At 39.9% G+C, this 21,560-nt stretch overlaps 1 protein-coding gene across 6 annotated transcripts in view; it reads right to left on the bottom strand.

Moving 5' to 3' along the window:
* The window catches only part of PDE5A (phosphodiesterase 5A), a 119,347-nt gene that overhangs the window by 51,569 nt on the left and 46,218 nt on the right, over positions 1–21,560 (bottom strand). For all 6 annotated transcript variants that reach the window (XM_019623990.1, XM_019623914.1, XM_019624299.1 and 3 more), the window contains exons 4-9: positions 16,718–16,789; positions 14,949–15,038; positions 12,518–12,655; positions 10,022–10,089; positions 2,078–2,186; positions 1,057–1,144 (exon numbers count right to left, since the gene is read on the bottom strand). In XM_019623990.1, coding sequence (XP_019479535.1) covers positions 1,057–1,144; positions 2,078–2,186; positions 10,022–10,089; positions 12,518–12,655; positions 14,949–15,038; positions 16,718–16,789 — 565 coding nt within the window. The remainder of the gene's footprint in view (positions 1–1,056; positions 1,145–2,077; positions 2,187–10,021; positions 10,090–12,517; positions 12,656–14,948; positions 15,039–16,717; positions 16,790–21,560) is intronic.

Below are 21,560 nucleotides of genomic sequence, written 5' to 3'. Positions count from 1 at the left end.
CAGCATCAGTCATGAATGACTGGCATATAAAACCCATACGTTCTGTTCTACTCTTGATAAAACCTGCAATGCCAAGAAACAAGTATGTCAATAACACAAAACATTCCATTTTTCTGAGAATGCGTTCTTCTGAATGTAAATGTTTTTTCCATAACCTCATGTAAGAATATAAGTTCCCTACGGGCAGGGATTTCTGCGTTGTTCATTGATTTATCCCAAGTGCCCAGAGCAGTAGAAAGCTCAGTAAACATTTTCGATAAATGAATGATGAATGAATGAATACAATCTACAATCTAACCCACTTATTCAATAAAGATAAAAAAACCAAGAAGTGCGACTCTAAAAACAGTACACATTAACTTCATGTCTCTCCATCTACTAACTTTCAATACGTTCTTACACAAAAATTCTGGGATCAGCTGCGTGGCTTGTTGGTTAGAAGTAGGCTTGGGAGCACAAGCTCTGAGCAGCAGGACCCCGGTTCAGATCCCACATGGGCCAGTGACACTGCACCCTCTACAGCTAAGATGGTGAACAATAGCTCGACCTGGAGCTGGGCTGCTGTGAGTCGCCAGTGCCAGTGTAGGCTGCAGTGGGGCTGCAGTGGGCTGCCGTAAGCTACCGTGTGTGGCTGGCAGCCAGTGTGAGCCGCCGTGAGCGGCCATCCAGTGACCGGTGACTGATCTGCCTCAGTCAGGAACAGCACAATGATAATACCAACACAGGCCAGTGAAGCCACGTCCTCCACAACTAGACTGAAGAACAAAAGGATAGCAACTTGTCTGTTCCTCCTTCCCCGATTCCCAAACGCTGTTCCCTCCCCAAATTCCCCAATAAAATCTTAAAAAAAAAAAATTTCTGTTAAAGTAGGATTATAACAATTACAAGAATAGTTAATAAGATACTTCACAAATGTCTGTTATGTCAGAACTCTTTTATCATTCCAATTTTTACCTTTTTCATATTTTATTTATATTTACACTTGAAAGACAGAACTTCCTGGGAATACATTTTTCCCTTAATAAGTGTACCGTGGAGGTTAATGAAAAGGCTTACCTATCACTTTATTCTTCTTCCCATTTTTTATAGGCGTACAAAGCAAACTTCTAATGCACTGCTGGTTTACGTTCCCTGTGTTTTCATTCTAAACAAAAACAAAACAAAAAGCAGCTAAAAGTCATGAAAAGGTTGATTGCCCACTGAATACTATATAAACTATACTGGACTTCTGAAACCATTAACGTATTTGTTTTTCATTAGCTGGAGTGATAGAGGCAGAAAATGTACAAATTATAATGAAGTTCACTTGTAATAGATGCAATACAAAACAAGTCACCTTTAATTATTAAAAATGATAAATCTCCTCTATTTCCATTTTCCCATTTTAAACTTTCCAAGTAGCTTACAGTGATACTAAGCAAAATGTTTATTCAGTGCCTGCTAAGCCTGGTGGCTGGTGTCTCCCAGGAACTTATGAGGGGCGGGGATCAAGGCATCGCCCCATGGGGACAGTGTGTGTCACCAGCTGGACCCTCTCTAGTACCATCTAGTACGCATCCACTGTTTCTACCACTCACACTGCTAAAGTTCTAACAAGCTGCCTAGATGTGCAAATGACAAAGTCAGGCAGCTGATCTTTGTAGCTTTGCTGTCGAGGAAAACAGAACCTCGTTTTCCACAGAGCTACCCGGTGTGTTAGATCACCAATTACATAAGTTAGAGCCCTGTGGAACTTAATTTTTGACAATAAACTCAAGAATTCTAGCAAGACTATTTAAGGAATGTCATTGACATGAAGTAGGTAATAGTTAAACTACCTCAAAATTAGTTTACGATAATTCATTAGTACATGTTAAAAAAAACTGAAGGAAGTACACAGAAAAATACTCAAGTATTGCTAACCAGCTCTTGGCAGATGTTACGAGCTACTTCATTTTCCTTCATCAGGTCAGGGAAAGCACAGATCACTCCTAGACAGGCAATTCTAGGGCCAGCCCTTTAGCTGCAGAGACCCTCACAAGAGCAGACCCGATGGCAACACAGCCTTCAAGCTCCCAGATGAAATCGGGTTACTTACTGTCCAGGGAAATCTTTTGTCCTTACTGACATCTGGGACGTTGAGTGGCTCCATAGTATTTTTGACGTACTGAGCGTACATGTAATTCATTTTGCTTGCGTCGCGTTCCCTGTGGAAATAACGAATATGAGTTCTTTCTGTGCGGTCAAAAAACACAAACAAAGCAGAGTCAAATGAGTATAAGAGAAAAATACTAGTCTTAAAATTACAGGACAAAGTATATACCTTAATTGGAAAATTCAGCTTTATATGTATTTGATGATTCACAAGTTTGGTTAATTACTATCATTGAAATGTTTTGAAAAGTCAAAGACCAACAATTTTTCAATGCCCTAAAACAAGTTTTAAAATGTCTTCAGGAATCTCATTGCCATTGTTAATGGGCATGCTGATTTTGTGTCCTTTAATATAAAATCCATATGAATTTTCTCTGATGTCTTATTTTTCATCTGATTATAGGATAACTAAGGACCAGTGCCTGTTTTACTTCCTCAGTTATTTACTTGACCTAGCCATCCCAACTACCTTTTCGGCATTTCAAACCAAGGAAAAAACCAAGCACGCTTAGAAGAATTTTATTAAGCTCTTCTCAATTCTTTTTTCTGCTTTGACAGCTTCCGTAATACTTTTTAAATTCATCATCTTAAAAAAACCCTCTTGAACTTACAACATTTTCCCATTTTCTTCCTTAATAGGTTGGACACAAAAGATTAACCTGATGTCAGAGGGTACATAAGTAAGTGCCAGTGCTGGAGTCGGGAGAACAAGATACGACATGTTTTTTCCTGGGTGATGGGGATGAATTCGGCAAAGAAGATCAGTTTATGGAAATTTACTCCAATTTTAAGGATCTATCTTCGTTTTAATATCACTGCCTGAAGAATCAGGGAAGCCTAACAGTGGGAGACAGTTCAAAATGAAATACACGCCTCAGGGAAAAAATGGCCACTTGTTCTGAGTTCTCAAAGCTCTAAGAGCTCTCCCATCTTTTGTCCTTCTCCCTACTGCTTCTTGGACAGTGGTTTCAAATCCTGTCTTGGAGCATCAGTGATCCCACAGAGAAGCCTGAGGCCTGGCCCCATTCCTGGCCAAGACATGTGAGTCTTTCCTTGCTTTGCTGTGCATTTTTCCTTAGGTGTAACTTGCTCACACCAGGTACCGACCACATGTCCAATATTATGTATGAGTGAAAAATAATGGAAACTCAGACCAAAGACACTCTGGGTTCCTATTCTGTACGTATTATCTGGGTGGAATCCCAAGAAAAGGTTATAAGTGCAGTATTTAGGTTGATAAAACAACTTCTAAAACTACAAATATTTCACAGGTAGCATAGTCTCAGGAAAGGAAAATAAGTTTTAGTAAAGACAAGAAAAATGTGAGGGTGGTTACTGTGAGAAAGAGGCACTGGAGAGGACACCCTTGTCCAAATCTTTTGTAAATGATGACAATACTATTAATGACTTTCATTATTCTTATCATCATCGTGTTAACAGCGGGAGCTGGACGAAACCCACAACAGTTAAGCAACTTGCCAGAGAGGGACTTACAGGTGTCGACACACAGAAGGGGAAATGCTAAAGTTACTTTTAAATCAACAGAAATCTAATTCTTTTTTTTTTTAATTCCCTGAAATTTTTCAGTTTTCCTAATGGCTACTTTAGTGAAAAATGAGAATTAAAGTTATGCGATACCATTTTATTTCTTGCTCTGTAAGAAATGCTGATAAAGTGTTAGTTCCCATGCTCAATAAATGCAGATTGGGCACCTGCTCCATAAAGGGCACCTCTGCTGTCACAGGGGAGACAAAGTCCTGTTGGTCAGTGGGTGTCACAGGGGCTCACTGAGGGCTATGCCAGGACAACGACAATGTTTCGCTGCACACAGTTTGGGAAGAGCCTAGCGCAGAGGCTGCCAGCCATCCCTCCATAACTCTCCTCTCTTCCCTGGGACACGTGGCCCCAGAATGAAGCAAGTACATGGCTCAGCCGCCCGGTGGCTTGGTGTCGCCACGTGCGTTAAGTTGTAATCAGTTAGGATGTGGCTGCTTCTAGAAACCTCACCCAAAAGACAGCTGATGCGTGCTCGCTGCCCCTTCTTTCTCTGCCCTCCACCTACCCTTTGAAACACAGACATGATGGCTGGAGCTGCGCCCCTGACCCCGAAGGGAAGGGCGGCACCCTGGAGATTCAGGGGAGAACCCCCAAGGCGCCTGGGTCCCCGAGGCCTTTGCGGAGGCCTGCGCTGCGGACCTCTGGGCTTTCTCGGAGAGAGTAACAACGCATTCTTGCTGAGGCGTCTTTATCTTGGGAGTGTATGATTCACAGTCACTCCTAACCCTAACCAGGGCAACTGGTAACAATGCAACAGCACGTGGGTGGGGAAGGTGGACAGGTAGCACCTAAAAGACATCCGGGATGAACGGGAGGGCATTCCAGGGAGAAAAAACCAGCATGAAACTCGCTGTGGAAGTGGAAGTGTCCTCTGTGTATGTGGGAACATCCAACAGCTCCAGATTGTCAGGGATACAGCGGTGGTTTCGGGCTGAAGACGCGAGGCTAGGACAGTAGTGAAGGATCTGAAAGTGTGGCCACGATGAACCTCTCAGAGGTCCTGCTGCAGGACGCGGAACTGACCAGGGTCCCCAGCTGCCATGCGCTGGAGCCCAGGGCCATGTCTGCCCCCAGGCCGTGCCTCCCAGGGCTGCTCCTGGACAGGCTGACCACAGCTGGGAGAGAAAGGTCGGCGCACTCCTGGGAGACCCAGGGTTCGTCTGACAGGAGACTGGCTAGAGGCCTTGCCGCAGCCTCGCCAAACTTTGCTGACAAGTGCCGGCTGTCGCAGGCTTCCACAAAACCCTCCTTTCCGTCCCCCCTCTCCCTGGGTCTGGCTTGTGCGGGGTCTGATGGCTCCCCCAGCCTCTGCCAGCTCCTTCCTCTGGATTCTCACCGGGGTTTCCCCTAACAAATCTCCTGCACATTAATCCAGCCCTGGCATCTATCTGCTGCTTGGAGGAGCTGGGCTGACTCAGACGTCTCAGGCTTTCCACCCTGCGGACATCAGTGGAGCTGTGCGTGAGCGCATCCACGGGAAGACAGTTAGGGGCATGCAGGCTGGACGCACTGAGAAATCCCTGTGCTCGCCCTCATGGGAAACACTGCAGGCAACGTAAACCAAAGACATAACAGCTAATACAGAGTACTTACTACGTGCTGGAAATTTTCAGTAGCGTTTTATGTGCACTATCTCGTTTAGTCCTCACTACAATCCTGCCATCGGTATCGCCATTTTACAGATGAAGAAACTGAGGCTGCCCGAGGTTACATAATTTACACAAAGCTCTACAGCCAGGAAGTGGTGGAAGTTACCTTTAAATGCAACCATTCTGGTTTCAGAGTCTATCCTCTTCTGCTCTGTACCCACAGTTTTCTAAAGCAGTAAAAACCTTCTCATTACTTTTTAAAGCAGTAGGCACTGCTGGATCTAACTATAATTATACTTTCTAATATAATAATAATTACCAAGTATTAACTAGCATATATACGTATATATTTCAAAGAAAGTGAGTTTAGAGGATTGATTCTATGTATTTGTCACATTAACATAAAATTAACTAATATGGAATGATAGCACTAAAATATCTATTTCTTAAAATTTAGAACTAACGTAAACTGTACAACACCATATTCATTTTCTCCTTCTGGCTGGGTGGGTCTGTGAATTGAAGCACAGGAACTAAACCCTCCAGCCATCTGGGAATGAGCTTCCCTCCAGAGGATCTTGGGCGACCCAACTCCCAGCAGCTTAATGTCCCTTCTCCCAAGGATGATATGATTCTAATAATTATGTATCTTGTGTTCCCTCGATGTATTTTAGTTTTACACTTAACATTTCAAAACTGTCTTCAATATCATTTTAATTTACAAAAGATAATAAGTGGGTTGGCTGGGAAAATATCAAATGAGCCATGTACTTCAACCGACACATAACTACCTAAAATGAATGACTTCTTTATTGCCAACATCATCTGATTGCCTCGCAGCTCATCTCATGGAGAGCATCTGGGCTGACAATGTTTAATAATGAGAATGGGTGAAGCCTGAAGTCCATCAATGAGCAACTTTAGAAAGATAATAAAGAGTCTGCGGGTGATGTGTGAATATCAGTTTAGTCCTTTTTCAGAATGCGCAAGTCACCAAACACATTCTAATTCAGAGTTTTTGCCAAATTCAGCCTGCTGTCTAATTTTTATTACACTAAAAACACATGTACCTCACAAAGACGTCTTTCACTGCATTATTAAAATAAAGGCTAAGTTTAAAAAAAAAACAGAAAAAAAATAAAATAAAGGCTAAGTTTAAAATGTTTTGCCAACATGAGGCATTAGTGTTGAACAATTTTCGTTATTGTAAAATCATTTACTGAATCAGTTCAAATGATGCATGAAAATGAATCTCCTTTAAGGCAATCGCACTGACCTGGTTATCCTTTGTAAAAAATATCTTTATACTCAGACTGTTGTGAAATGATTAAAGAAATAAATGAAAAGGTACCTCTATTTTTCCTACAGAGAGGGAATATAGTATTCATCAGAAACAAATCAAATATATAGTAAGGAATTAAATACCTGTATAGTAAGACTTTGCTTTAAAAAAAAATGCATATTCACCAGTAGGGGTCACTATTACACTAAATCACTGGGCTTGTTCAGCTAACCGGAATTAGAGGACCAGGCTGAATAACAAAGATTAAATGTAACTACACAGACATGTCACTGCACAAATAGTCAAAAGGTAAATGTAAATAATTCACTATTTTATACATTTAATATGCATTGTCATAATGATTTTCCCATTGTCCTATAGATAAATGTAAATTCATAAATATACATGTATATATTTATATTATATATTTGCATACACATAGAAATTCATTATTTATGCACACTGAAAAGTAAAATAATCGAGTATCTACATGAGTCTCATGTAGAAGCTTTCTCAAATGTTCTCTGTAAAAAGCAACAAAATGTCATAGCATCATAAAATCAAGATACCATATTTTGCCATGTACAATGAGACTTTTGTGCCCAAATTTGTGAGGGAAAAATAAGGATGCACATTATACATGGGTAGTACTAATTCCGTATCTATGTAAATGTTTTTAATTCTTTCATTTATGCTTATGAGTTAAAAGTGTAACCCTAGAAATCAATAACAATATCCACATGCAAAATAATATCCAAAATACGATAATCAGTTTGTTGAATTTACAACAAACTTGCAACAAGGAAGAGTTCTTGGCCTTCTGTGATGGTAAATATCATAAATTTGTTGCCGGTACATAAAATTTCTTGTACTTTGTATCTGTTCTTGTGTTTTGTAATTATTTGCTACATAAAATTTCTTGTACCATAATATGTTAAAAAATAAATGCTAAAATTCCTTTATAATACAAAAAACAAGTACCTAAATATAAACAAATAAAAATTTGAATTAAAAAATTAAAACAAAAGATTTTTTCCCTGAAAGTTTGGGCCAAAAATGTGGGTGAGCATTCTACGCAGCAAAACATGGTAATATATCAACACTCATCCTAAGAATAAGCAGCTTCGCCATTGAACTAGGCAGTATAGCCTGATGCCAGCATGGGAGGGGGAGGCATACACACTCAGCAGAAAGTGTGCATATTCATCACATATCCAAAAAGCACTCAATACTGACCAAACAGTGTCAAATATGCCAGAACACACACACACACACACACACACACACACACACACACACACACTCACACACCCACGGCGCTTAGGAAAGAACAGGCATGGAGGTGGGATACAAACCCCGGTTCTGACCAGCAATGCCGAGAGCGAGACAAAGCCCAGCTAATCCAGTAGGACCATATGGACTAACCTCCCGGGCTGCAGAAGACTCTCTGGGTAGAGACACCTGGTTTATCTGCCTGGGCACCCAGCCCTCACCCGGGTCAGCAACAAGGGCCTGTCAGGGAGACCTTCTGAGTTCAGTGAATTCCGATCTGCCCCAAGTGACTTCCTGCCCTCTGCTAACTCTAACATTCCTTTAATAGGAGAAAAGGCCTTTCATGGTGTCCTATTGTTCAAATAATAGTCCAGAAATAATGAGTTTTGATTTAAATACAGTCCCTTAAACAACGTTAAGTCACTGTGGTAGCTCCACTTTGATGGGGGAAGACCTAGGCGGACAGTAAAACATGAGGCAAGACGGCAGGTGAAGGAGAAAGGCAAAGGTCCAGTCGGGGCAGAACAGGCCTGCGCTGATCCGTGGGTCAGTGGTTAGGGCGGTCGGATCAGAGCCAGGCTGTGCAGTCAAGTGTTTTGCTCTGCAGTTCTGCTTTACGTGATCTGCAGACATGACTTTCATTTCATTTTGCTTCCAACTTTTTATTACAGGCATTTTCTTCCAATTTTTTATGATGAACATTTTGAAATACACAAAAAAGTTGAAAGTACAATGAATATCGTACTCCTAGATGCAACACTTTTTAATATTTTGCCACATTTGCATTATCTATGTACATATGTTTGGATATATTTATTTAAATATATATATTTCAGCTATATTTGCTTACTTATCTTCGGCTGAACCAATTTAAAGTGAGGTACAGACATCGTAACACTTCACCCTTAAGTATGTCAGCATGAATCTCCCAAAAATAATAACATTCTCCTGCTAACCACAATATCTTCCTAACTCCAAAGAAAAAGTACCAATAATTCCCCATCACCATCTAGTACTCAGTCCATGTTCAAATTTCCCGTCGTCCCCAAACTTGTCTGATCGCTGTCATGTGTTGTTTTCAGCCAGGATCTAAACCAGGTTCCAGCACAGCCTGTTACACCCAAGAACAGCCCCTCCCCCACTGTACTCTGTTACACTGACGTTTTGAAGAGACCAGGCCAGTTACGTCATAGAATGTTCTGTAGTCTAGATTCGCGCAAAGGTTATTTTTAAAGCATGACCACCAAGATGCTTAGTTACTGAGGACTGTACTGTGACATCATTCACTACATACAATAATTCTCTGATAGGTCAAGTGTAGTGAAAAATATCTGGAAATTTAATGTCAAATAGTAAAGTTAAGATAATGTTTTATTTCCATGATCATATGAGGCTTTCAGATAGAATATCAATAATTGTGGTAAAATAATTTGAAAGAAATAAACAATGGATGATGTGCCCAAGAATTTCCGATGCTTTATCCTGGCAGACATATATTCCTTAGAATATCCTGTCACGTAGCCAAATAACACCAGTTTTTGCTAAGGGTGAAAAGGAAGCATGAGAAAGAACATTTGGTAATTTCCAAATTTTGAATTAGAACATTTAAATTAGAACATTTCCAAATTTTTCAGAAAGCACATACATGTATAAAACTGTCATAATACCATCTACAACCTCCACCATATAAATACTTTCTATTGTTTCTGAGTGACAACGAACACAGAAGTGAATACAAATTTAAAAATTATGAAACACATGTGAAAGAAATGGACTACGAAAGAAGCCTGATCTGACTCGAGCCCCGGGGCGCGTGCACAGGTGTGAGCGGGACCACAGGCTCCCTTCTCATATCAAATCCCCACGCTGATTCCACAGCAGAACAGACGCATAGAAAAGTGTGTTCAGACACCTGTTAGATTTCCAGGGAGGCTCCAACATGCAATGAAAAAACAGAACTGAAATACAGCTCTTGTGACACCATTCACTCTATGAAATAATTCTCTAATAGGTCAACTTAGTGAAAGAAAAATTGAAACTTTTTAATATCAAACAGTAAAGTATTTTAATAAACAAAATTATTTGTGGGGGAAAAATAGGTGTAGCTTCTGTCTTAAAGGGATTATGCAATAAGAATTTAGCCAGTATTATATACTTGCGAATAAAGACAGAGATTAAGTCATTTTACCTTGTTAAAGTATCTGATGACTTTTCTAATTCGTCACACTCCATGTGAAACACACTAGAAAAGGAATCCTGAAAACAGAGCGACAACACAGGCTGAGAAATGTCTGACAAGGTAATAAAAACTATCTAGATATGGACATACATGTGTAAGGAATGACTGACACACTAATAGTTGTATATTTTTTTTAATTTACTCTCAGATTGAACTGAACCAAGTACTTACTTTATGACATCCGTTATTAAGTCATGTAGTTTCTGATTTCCACTTGCAAGAATATTTATTTGAGTACTATTTTTTTCTATGAGGTGTTGATAAATATGTTAGCTTCAAAATTTCTCTGTATTTAGTCAAAATCCTTGAGTTTTTGCATCTATGCATATGTTAGATCGCAGGTAAAGAATATCTTTTTAAAAAGACATATCATCCAATAATGTTTTATGAGATCACTAAAATAATTGTACAGGTTTTAGCTACATAGAGGAATACTTTTGAAGTTACATTAAAAAACAGAATACAGGAGCATTTCCTCTATCCATTGAGATTTTGCTTCCTGGCAATTGTTGACAGTTTGGCTCAAATAAACTCTTATAAGTTTTCTCTTAGTCTGGATATTTTTCATCAACAATATGATGGAATATTGCTTGGCCATAAAAAAGAATGAAATCTTACATTTGTGACAACATGGATGGATGTTAAAGGGTATGATGCTAAGTAAAGCAAGTCAGACTGAGAAAGACAAAAATTATACCATATGATTTTACTTACATGTGGAATCTCAAGGACAATATAAATAAACAAACAAAAAAAAACCAAAAACAGAATACATATTCACAACCAAGCTATATCTATAACTAATAAAAACTGGAAGGAAACACAGAAATATTAGTTTAAGTTGGGGACAGAAATGCTGAGTACATTTTTTTTCTTGTTAGCTTTTGATTTTTGCTAGTGGTGTTGACATATTTTTAATCAACAAATAATTGTAATATAAACAAACATCAAGTCACTTAATTCCTTCTTTAAACCCAACAACTAAGTTGTTAAAAAATGAGCAAAATGTACTTATGGGCATTTTTCTGGGCTATACTTCCAAGCACCACTGGTCCACATCAGTTGCTGCCATGATAGGTGGTAAGTGGTAGAAGCGTGAGCTGAATGTTAATTAAAGTGGTACTTATTGGGTTGTTGGAAAAGTCACGACGCATTTTTGCAACAAAAACATAGAAAAAATATGTCATGACTTTTCCAACAACCGAATAAGTTGCCTAAATAAGGACTACCTCATGTATAACTTTCAAAAATTAAATGCTAAAGAGCAGGTCACAGAGGAAACATCATAATTGATATACTGTATTAATGAGTTCTGACCTGAACTCTAAAAGGATAGCTGCTATCTTGTAATCATCTATATATTAAAGATTGTATAACTGATTGAAAATATGAAGTAATACCCATGAGGATACTGTGATTATCTTATAGCATCATGAGTTCTCATTTATTAATATCCTATTAATAAGAATTACACACGCCCACACACAAAATTATTCAGATAATGTTGGGGCATACAGTACTGTCTTACTATCTAAAACAATTAAAACGTTTTAATGTAAGTATTAAATAAATATCTTTTATTATTCTCCTTCCCCCCAAAAAAACATCAATTCAGCTATCATATATGGGTTGTAGTTGACCTATCCAAGTGGTAACCCCAACTCTTTCCTACTGACCCACAGTGAAGAGCCTTTTCTCAGGGTCCAAAGGAAAAAGAAAGTGAACAACTATATCAAAAAGATATATCCCAGAAGCAGTGCTTCACAGGTTGAGAAGAGAAAGAAATTGCATAAAGGAAAACTGCCTTTGGCTAGAGGTCCCAATTCTAAGGGCAAACTCAGCTGGCCCGTCTAGAAGTAACCAGTATTCTATGAGCACAATATTTCCACACATGTCTGTTTCCATACATTACAAATCAGTGGCTTGAAATGTACTAATTAGAACAGTTGAGTGGCTTTTCATTGTTGGTAAAGGCTTTGGGACTTACAGGCGCGCCTTCAATAGCATCGCCTCTACTGGGCCATGTCTTTCGGTTTTTAAACAATTTCCAGTAAAAGGAAAATTTTGTACCCAACCCATTGGGGATGGGGGGGTCTCCCTGTTCATAGCAGCCAGGGCACCACTATTCCTGACCATGGAAAGTTGGGACTGTGACCATAATACACCTTGTCATCAAGGTAGAGCAGTTGCGGACCAACGCGGACACAGACATTCCTGTGGTGGCTGCACAGGGGAGGGGCACAAAGGTAAAAGGTGCGCTGAAGGCGCCCTCCAATCCCACCTCTGCCCCTCAGCCAGAACAGCTCATGCTACCATCGGCTTTATGTAAACACCACATACAGTCGGGTTTGAGGGAGGCTTCTGAGGCTAACATGGGTTTAAAAGCAGTGCTTTAAGGGATATAAGTGTCTATCTAAAAATAAAAAAGTCATACTCTGTACTCACGGAGCAATCTTCATCCACTATGAAAATGGTGCATTTCTGCACCTGCATGAAGGAGATAATAGTGGCAGCTATTTTCTTTAGAATTACTTCTAGTGATTGTTGTTCTTCAAAAATTAAGCTAGCAAGGTCAAGCAGCACCTAGACAAAAAATAAAAGCTTATTATTTAGTAATTGCTTGTGATTATTAAAGCAGTAAAATGATCTATACAGGTTATAAGTTCTATATATATATGTACACAACCAAGTTTGCATTCAAGTATTAAATATGTAAGTCTCTGTATACTAACAAAATTTCCTTATTAAGTATTAGCAGTTACTATAGTGGCGATAATCACAGACTCTGAACCCAGAGTCATCAGATTTTCATCCTGACTCCCTTTCCTGCTAGCTTTGTGATCTACGGCAAGTTTCTTGAAAATGGGGATAGCAGCAGTACTAAAATCATAGGGATGTTGTAAGAACTGAACAAATTAACATTTATAAGGCATTTTGAACAGTATCTGATACATAAAACACACTGTTTCTAAATAATAAATGTTTATCAACATTATCAACATTTTCACAGAGCACAGTAAATATTATTCAAAGTAAACAAAGTTTTCAGAGTTCTATTTGTGTTTTTCCTGGTAATTTTCTTTCCTTTGAATTCCATAAAATTTCTTCTAATCTCACAAAGTATTTGCTTGATGAGGGGGTTGAAAGGATATTACAGAAAATTTGCTGGAGGTGATATTATCTTAGCAGAGGTCTGAAAGATGAGTACAAATCATTTCAGTGATATGGGTAAGGGAAATATTTCAGTCAAAAGTAAATGAATTGAGAGAAAGTAGCATACTCCAAGCTTTGATGAAGTTTTATGAGAACATAGAGAGTAAACAGGAGAACTGGGGAGATGAGATTGCAGAGCTAAGCAGAGAGGAGACCCCAAAAGCCCTGCATGTCTCTTGAAGCAATTTGGATGATGATGGATTGCAGGGAGGAAGTGATAAGATCACAGCTGTGTTCATAAAAATGGGGACTGGATTAACAGGTGGCAACAACAAAGCATGGAAAAAGATAGGAAAATACTGCAGTTGAAAGTAATGGAAGGTCCAGTGTCTTACTAACACAAGTTCTAAAAGGAGAAAATAAGAGAGCAAGGGAAATGAATTATCAAAGAAATTATGAAAAAAATTTACATAAAACTGAAGAGCTTAAGTCTCTTCAGGCTGAAGGGGATAACCAGGTGACAACATGAGAAATGAAAGGGGGGGAAAAAAAGTCATATTGTGAAATTAAGTTACAAAAGCCAAGATAAATAATCCAAAAAAGCCTACAAACATTAAAAAAAATCTACAAAGAACCAAGAATCAAAACAACATGGATGCTAGCTAGCTAGAAGACAAAGCAGTAGCTTTAAATTCTGAGAAACTGATTTCTTAATTTAGAATGTTATACCCAGCCAAGCTGGTAGGATGGTACAATAGATATATTTTATACATGCGAGAGCTCGAAAGCTTGCCACACCAATGGCCTTTCTCAAATAGTTGGTTGAGAATGTGCTGCAATAAAACAAACGAGTAAATGGACAGAGAAGCAGTTACAGGGTCCAATGGCTAAACAGAGGAGTCTTTCTAAGAAAGTAGTGAAGGCAAGTTCTATGATGACACATGTGCAGCAGGCACAGGGATAAATGATTTAACTTGGAAGAGAAAAGTTGGAGAGCCTTAGTTTGGAGATCTCCAAGAGAAAGAGCTCAACAGAATGCCTAAATACTGGAGCGTCTGGGGGGAAAAAAACAACAGCATGAGGCTACACTAGAGCAAACAGTTCGAGGAAAATAAAATAGGTTCAGAAGCATCAAGAAAAACTAATATGAACAACGTTTACACAGTCATGGTGCTTATAAACACCTTATTTTAAATTGCAACTTTAGAACTAACCTAGACAAAGCTTAAGAGAAGCTAATCATGGTTGCAGACAACAGATATGTTCTCAATGTGGGCAGTGTAAAAGAAAAAGTCCAGATGGGGAGGCAGAGGTAAGGAGTGGTGGATGGCGAGGAGAGGTGAGGAATGCAAATGTCCTCATCTTAGGAAGCATGGAATCAAGAGATGGTGTCTCTAGTTGACAGAGCAAGAACTGAAAGTCTTATTTAACCTTATAAATGAACCTATCTAACAGCTCAAACAGTGACACAGTGATACAGGTAGGATAAGGGGAATGAAGTAAAGGACGGCGTTAAGTCAAAGAAATCCTCACCTGTTAAGTTAGTGAATATTGCCTAACAGAGAGAAAGCATGGGAAATAGGAAATGGAAGTAACTATTAGAAGAAACAAATAAAATGTTTAGAAACGGAATTTGCACTATTTGCATTTTTAATCCTACACATATATTACTTGGATGAAAATTTACAAATTTTAGAAAAGGATTTCTAGCAACAAGACTTGCCTGATTTCTTTTGTTCTCCAGAAGTGAAGTCTCATAGAGCTGGGCATTATGGAGAACGATACCACAAAATGCCAAGTAAGCAGCAAAGTCCTAGAAAACAGGCAAGACAGCACCAAATAAGAATTGTCTATAAAACTGTTATATTGCCTGAAACACAAAAGGCATCCAAAAACATTTACAGTTGAAATAAAAATTAGAAAGCCCAAAGTGTAGATGCTTATTCTGCAAAAATATTTGGAACTGATGCAGAGCAAGTGTGCACTAAACGTCACAGCTCATGGATAACAAATGTTAACATAGTCTCCTAAAGTCTTACATCAGGTGTAAACGAACAAGGAGAAAGCGGGGAGGGGCTAAGATGCAGGTCTCTTTATAGCGTTTGAAACTGAAATTTGCTTTATGCAAAATTTGGTGTAGTGTCTGAATGACATTAAGACTTGGCTCCATGCTGAAAAAATATACATAGTTTATAACTTGTTACTGGAGCAAATAAAGCTCACATGCTTGTTAAAAGAATATTGGCAATAACAGTCCCATATAAAGTTGCAAATATTTGTTTAAACATGTTCTCTTTAGCATGTATCTATCATTCTCATTATAACATACTCAGGTGATATGCTCACAATTATATTGATTATTGATTAAAATACATCTTTACATGGCACACATTATCCACAAGCATGGATTTATTTTGCCAAGAGATGATATGGCCCAAGGGTGCAAATCTTTCAAGAGGGGTTACATTAATGGACTATAAACAAATAATGGAATAGAAAGCCAATCTAGAACCATGTTCTCCCGAAATATTCTCAGGTATCATCAACAGAATATGAGACCAGATGTTTATTACACTGATTTTAAAGGTACTTGCTATGTTCTGAAGCAATTAAGACAGGGGACAAACACAGGTGCCAATACAGCCTCCAGCATGCAGACAAAAGGCACTCTGTGTTGTTCATAAGCCTTCCGAAGGCTCCCACTGGTTTTCAGGACAGTGACATAAATAGCAATGAGCTTGACGAGGAAGAATTCAGTGGGTCCCATGATATAATTACATATTCAACAAGAGCAACAGTAAAACCTACTGGCAGGATGACATTTTAAGCAGCTCTAAGGGCTTCCTTCCTTAAATGGAAACAAGCTGACGTGGTGTGTGGAGTACCCGCCTTCAGAGCTAGATGAGAGGAGTAACACAATCATGCTGACTACCGTTCTTTCTGACGCAAAATTCACATAATCCAGCCTGCATTCACACCTTGGTGCCCCATCATCTAAGTGCAAACTTATAAAACACTCTGAAATTTGCTTCACCAGGAAGGAATTCCAATTTTGAGCTGACCTGGAGTGCTGAACTTGAAGGAGTGCTGTAGGGGTTTTTACTCAAGGTTGAATTTCTTTATAGCAGTGATGAAAGGTAAACGAGTGAGTTTAAAGCCCTTTATACATCCCCAACATGCACACAGCCCAACATGCACAGGGCCCTGGGGGAGGCGTGGCCCCAACATGCACAGGGCCCTGGGGGAGGCGTGGCTGCACAGTGAGGGGGGAGCTGGGGGTTCTGATGACTGAATGAACACCGCAGGTTCTCCAAAGTCAGGTCAGCACTGTATTTACCGTAGGAAAGGGACACTTTTGACCATTTCCAGTCACTTTAAACCATAATGTTTTGTGATCAACAATTTCAGCACCAGCTAATTCTAGAGGTCTATCCACTCTAAAGTGAGAGCATCTTCCTGAGCTGACAGAACACCAAACACACGTTTTGGTACCTTTTCATCTTTTTCAGTAAACGTCCCACCATTTCCCGATTTCTTGTTGATGGCCTGGGCTACACCAACGACCTGGTAGAAGGAGAGAAAAGTGCTTATTTTATTGACCAAAATTACTGGTATAAATTCATCAAAGTGTGTTTACAAAAGAATTTCTACATGTACTTTAAAATAACAATAAGCTACAAAAACAGCAGAAAAAAAAAACAAAAAAAAAAAAACTCCAAAACGTCAGCATTTGAAATAGTTCTGCATCATTCACACTCTTTTTTCCTAATAAGAATTTGAGTGTTTTCAACTTCTTTGGTCCCAAACTATATTTGATTCTGTGATTTCACCCTGTCCTGTGAAAGAAATTATTGGCAATCACATTTAAGTGAATGCTTTTCATGCTTTTTCAATAAAAAAGAAACACCAGTTTTAAATCACATTTCAAATAAGATATATGATAAGATGAACATTTTATATTGGTTTTACATATAATATTTCAAACAGGCTAAGTGCTTTTCTACTAAAAATGAAATAGGATCCAGCTGCCAATCATTGATGCTAAAAAGCAGGAGGACTACTAGCGTGAAAATAATTGCTAATATAGGAACATAATTCAACTTCTTTTGAAACTTCTGACCTTGGACATTATTTCACCTTCTAAGTGGGGAGGGGGGTGGTAGAAGAGGGTCAAGGAGGTCAAATATACGGTGACAGAAGGAGAACTGACTCTGGGTGATGAACACACAATGTGACATACAGATGATGTATTACAGAATTGTACACCTGAAACCTATGTAATTTTACTCACCATTGTCACTCCAATAAATTTAATGAAAAAAACAAAAAAAGAAAATTGTTTCACCTTCAACAGACTTATTTTGGGGGAAAGAGGCTTTATTGAAAAATCAAAACAGGAATTAACAGGCTAAGCCTTCCTTTAAATGGATCAGAAGGTATTCGAAAGACAAGCTATATCTTAAGAAGATTGAGCTACACTGTCTGGGAATATGTCTTAAGTTTCCATAAAAGACTTAGCAAGACCTTAAGAATCTTCTTATCTTTCTGCCTGAGAGTGTATTTTACTTACCTGTTTAGTTCCTACTTCAGTTTGAGTTATTACCTTAGTTGTATAAACACCTTCGACTTACTTTTGCTTCCTCTTTACTACTTAAAAATTCTACTCTCGCTTTCCTGCTGCAATTTAATCTCAGCTGGATAAGCTATTATCCTCTAAGTGGTTCCACTCTAGGAATGTAAAGTCCTTCGTTTTTGTGGATGGTTCACCCTTGTTTTCTCAGCTCATTCCAGTCCCTTAGCTCTAAGAAAAGGATCTAGAAACCCCTCTAGGGTAGCAGAACAAGGACAGAGAAATACGAGTCCATTCTTGTCTGATGTAGTTGCCTGGTCTTCTCAACACCTTTCCCTCCTTGTCCATCACAGGTAAAGGGATGTTAGTTTAACAAGAGCAGAATTATCCGATTATCCTGTACCTTTTTATTGTCCTTAGTTCAACTGTTTTTTTGTATACTGTTTAGCTATTGAAAATGGTAAGATTTCTACACACTCTAATCTCAACGACTAAATGGTTACAATGGCTTCTGTCTAAGGTCAAAATGCCTGGATTGCAGCTAGGCACGCTCACTTGGAGGGCACTCAGTCTAAGACACGGTGGTGTCAGCATAGCTCGGTGACTGTAAGTGTGCACGCATCCACTTAAAAAACACTGAGGTGCTACCGTGTACCGAGGAGTGAGACGCTGCGAGAGAGACAACTCCGAATGAGCTCAGAATCATGACTGGGAGACACGTAGACACACGCGCACTAACGGACACTTAGGATGGACAGCATGGCCAGTTTCATGACACAGGGGCCCACCAACTGCTCAGAGCACAGAAAGGAACACCTGACAGATGAGAGAGATGACATTTGTGTTTTTATTTGTCTTAAATGAGTTTATAAAGGACTTAAATTTTCAATCTTCATTTTAAGGAAGGTGAGTTTAAAACAGAGAAAGAGACTCTTCAACAAACCTTCTGACATACTTGTACAGTATAGAAAAGTATGTACTTTTCTGATATGCAGTTTGTACCTGGAGCTGTGTGAGGCAACGCACTAAGCAAGAAAATAAGGAGAAAGTTCCTGCTCACTCAAAAGCAGACAGGGACAAAAAGCTGGCTGCTTATTACATGGACAGTAATCCAACTATATTAATATTTTTAGTCCATCATGATATCACCACAAATTGACAGTGAGATGACAGGTGCTTTCAAAGCTTTAAAAGAGGAAAACCAGTCACACTATGTATTTTCTAGTAAAAGTGATAATGTTGGTTGGTTTAGGTCATTCTATGGAGTCCCTCGAGAACGGAAGTTGGTGTGGGCCAGTTAGCTCATAGTGGTCCCAGGCTGCAGGCGACACATACCCTTAACCCGGGACGTGATCTGTGACCTGATCTGGGTGCAGGGGAGGGCAGGGGGTGTGAAGGCTGCACTGGTGGCCCGTGAGCATCAACCCCACTAGAGGAGCAGAGGCACAGCATGGCCTGCTCCCCGCGGGCCTGAAGCATCGGTCTTCACCTGGACGAGGCTCTCTCAGTCCACACGGGGTGGTCCAGAGAGGGCTCCTCTGTTAGAACCTCTTTCCCAACTTCAACTTCAATTTCAAACTGCGTGTTTTACACTCGAGAACACTTACAGGGTAAACAGTTTCCTAACTGTGGGCTGAAAAGCTCTCTCTGGTTAAAAAAACAATGTCATTGAAACCACACAAAATATAAGCCATTATTCATAATTTTCAATCAACACAATGGTGTTCACGTCCTTCAGTAACTATCTTCCATTTGTAGAATTTCTACTTGACTCTTTTCAGACCTGCCTATTCCTCCTCCTTTTTACCGTTTCCTTTCAATACTAGTCCCCGTTGTCCATCTCTTTGAACAGACTTAGTTCTGGCTATAAGTCCTGAGCAGGCACCATTTTCTGCAGGAGCGCCGCGTTCCTCAGTCATGAAGTGTCCACACAAAGGACCTTCCACCGGGCACTGCATGGTGGTGAGCTGGAACCCCACCTGTGTGTGAGTTGAGTTTCACCTCCCCGCCCCCACCTGCCTGTGCTACCCTCGACATTCATTCATCTCACTGCCCTCAATCTCAGAGCTCCGTGAGCCCATCCAGCCTTTGGTCCCCCACGTCTCTTACCTTGGGGCTCCCCTCTTTGTTTCTGACAGCTGTGGCTTTCCCTTTCTTGAGCTCACCTGTAATTTCTAAAATTGCTTTTGGTGAAATGTTATTATATCTTCCGCTTGTTTACAGAATGGGGCGGGAATTCTTCTGCATCTGTTTAGTTCGGCAGCCTGAGCAGAAGTCTTGTTTACAGGCTTCAAACCCAGGTCTCTCCCGTATTTATCTCCTCCCACCCCCCACCCCCCGACATTAGGGCAAGGTATTTCCCATTAGGCAACATCATGGAATGAGGACTTCCAACAATGTATTTTTCATCCTTCCTGGTAAACAATTATTTCACCAATAATTTTATAGACTTAGATATTAGAGGTTAATTTGTTTAAAAGATGATTAATCAAATATAATTTTTATATATTTTTTTAAAACAGGCAAGTTCTTTTAAAAGACAATTAGACTAGAAAAATATATCAAATCCATGGATGTGCTCCCATTCTCAGATGGATGACATTTTAAAAATAGCACTGGTAAAAACAACAAATAAGAATTGGAGAGAAGTTAGAGCATTTGTCCAAGGTCACATAAGACAGTAAAGACAAAAAAATAAACAAGAAAGATTTCAAGGATCCTAAGCAAAAACCAGCACCCTCTGCTCGCCTGGTGTCGATATAAAGTCTTTCTTCTGTCATCGATTGCTCTTTCAACAAATTTAGTTCATTTTCTTCAAGCCAAGAAACTGCTAACCATAGGCTTTTAAATGTCAGTTTTCAAAGACAGCTTTTATGGCAAGTGTACGTTAGACCTCGTATCTAAGAGGCAAAGCCCCTAAAAATGTCAGCTTCCGCAGAAAGCTCAGTCACTTCTGCCCATCTGCAAGCTACCTGCCTGTCGAACCCTCCAACACCAATACTTCACGCTACTTTTTTTTTTTTTTTTTTAAGCACAAAGGAGCATCTCTGTTTTCTGTCTTCCGGGCACTTTTCACAGCACAAATGGACATTATGTCCTCACGGGGTCAAGTGTTCTTTTCGGTATGCGAAGGGCAAGGCCTGGCTCTCACTGGGTGAACGGCGTGGAATGTGACAGCTGGTCCTTTCAGGGGCAACTGATGGTCACAGCGAGCAATTCCTGCCTCACTCAGCAGCTGCCCAACCCCTGACTGGGTCGGACATCACTGCCTTAGGTGTCCCCATTCTCAGTCCCAGGGGAGGCCTTGCGTGAGGGTGGAAGTCAGGAGGAAAGGAACAGACTCCGCACACCTTAGCCCTTCTCCCCGGCCTGCAGTGTCTCTGTCGTAATGCAGAGCCTCTAGACCACCCGTAACCTGAGCCGAAAACCTTACTTCGCCAAGAAAACGAGAACTTCATGGATTCAGGAGCCAGAGGCGAGTTCTCACCGGCACTCTTTTCAAACTTTCCCTGGGCTGAGTCATCCATTCCGCAACAACTATTTTATTCCACAAATAATTATGGCGTGCCTATTACGTCCCAGGCACTGTTCCAGACAGTGAAGACACCGGAGTGAAGAAGACAGATGCAAATGCCTGTCCTCATGGGATGGCCGTTCCAGTCGGAGTTAGGCTTGGAAGGGGACCCCACCCCCCTCCTCCACCCCATTTTACAGACAAGCAAGCTGAAAGCGAGGTGGCTGGCCAGCTCAGGCTTTGCACCTCTG

This window comes from Hipposideros armiger, unplaced genomic scaffold (assembly GCF_001890085.2).
Source record: "Hipposideros armiger isolate ML-2016 unplaced genomic scaffold, ASM189008v1 scaffold_1, whole genome shotgun sequence".
Taxonomy (NCBI): Eukaryota; Metazoa; Chordata; class Mammalia; order Chiroptera; family Hipposideridae; genus Hipposideros; species Hipposideros armiger.
The sequence above is the reverse complement of the archived record's forward strand: the minus strand, read 5'-3'. Positions and strand labels throughout refer to the sequence as shown.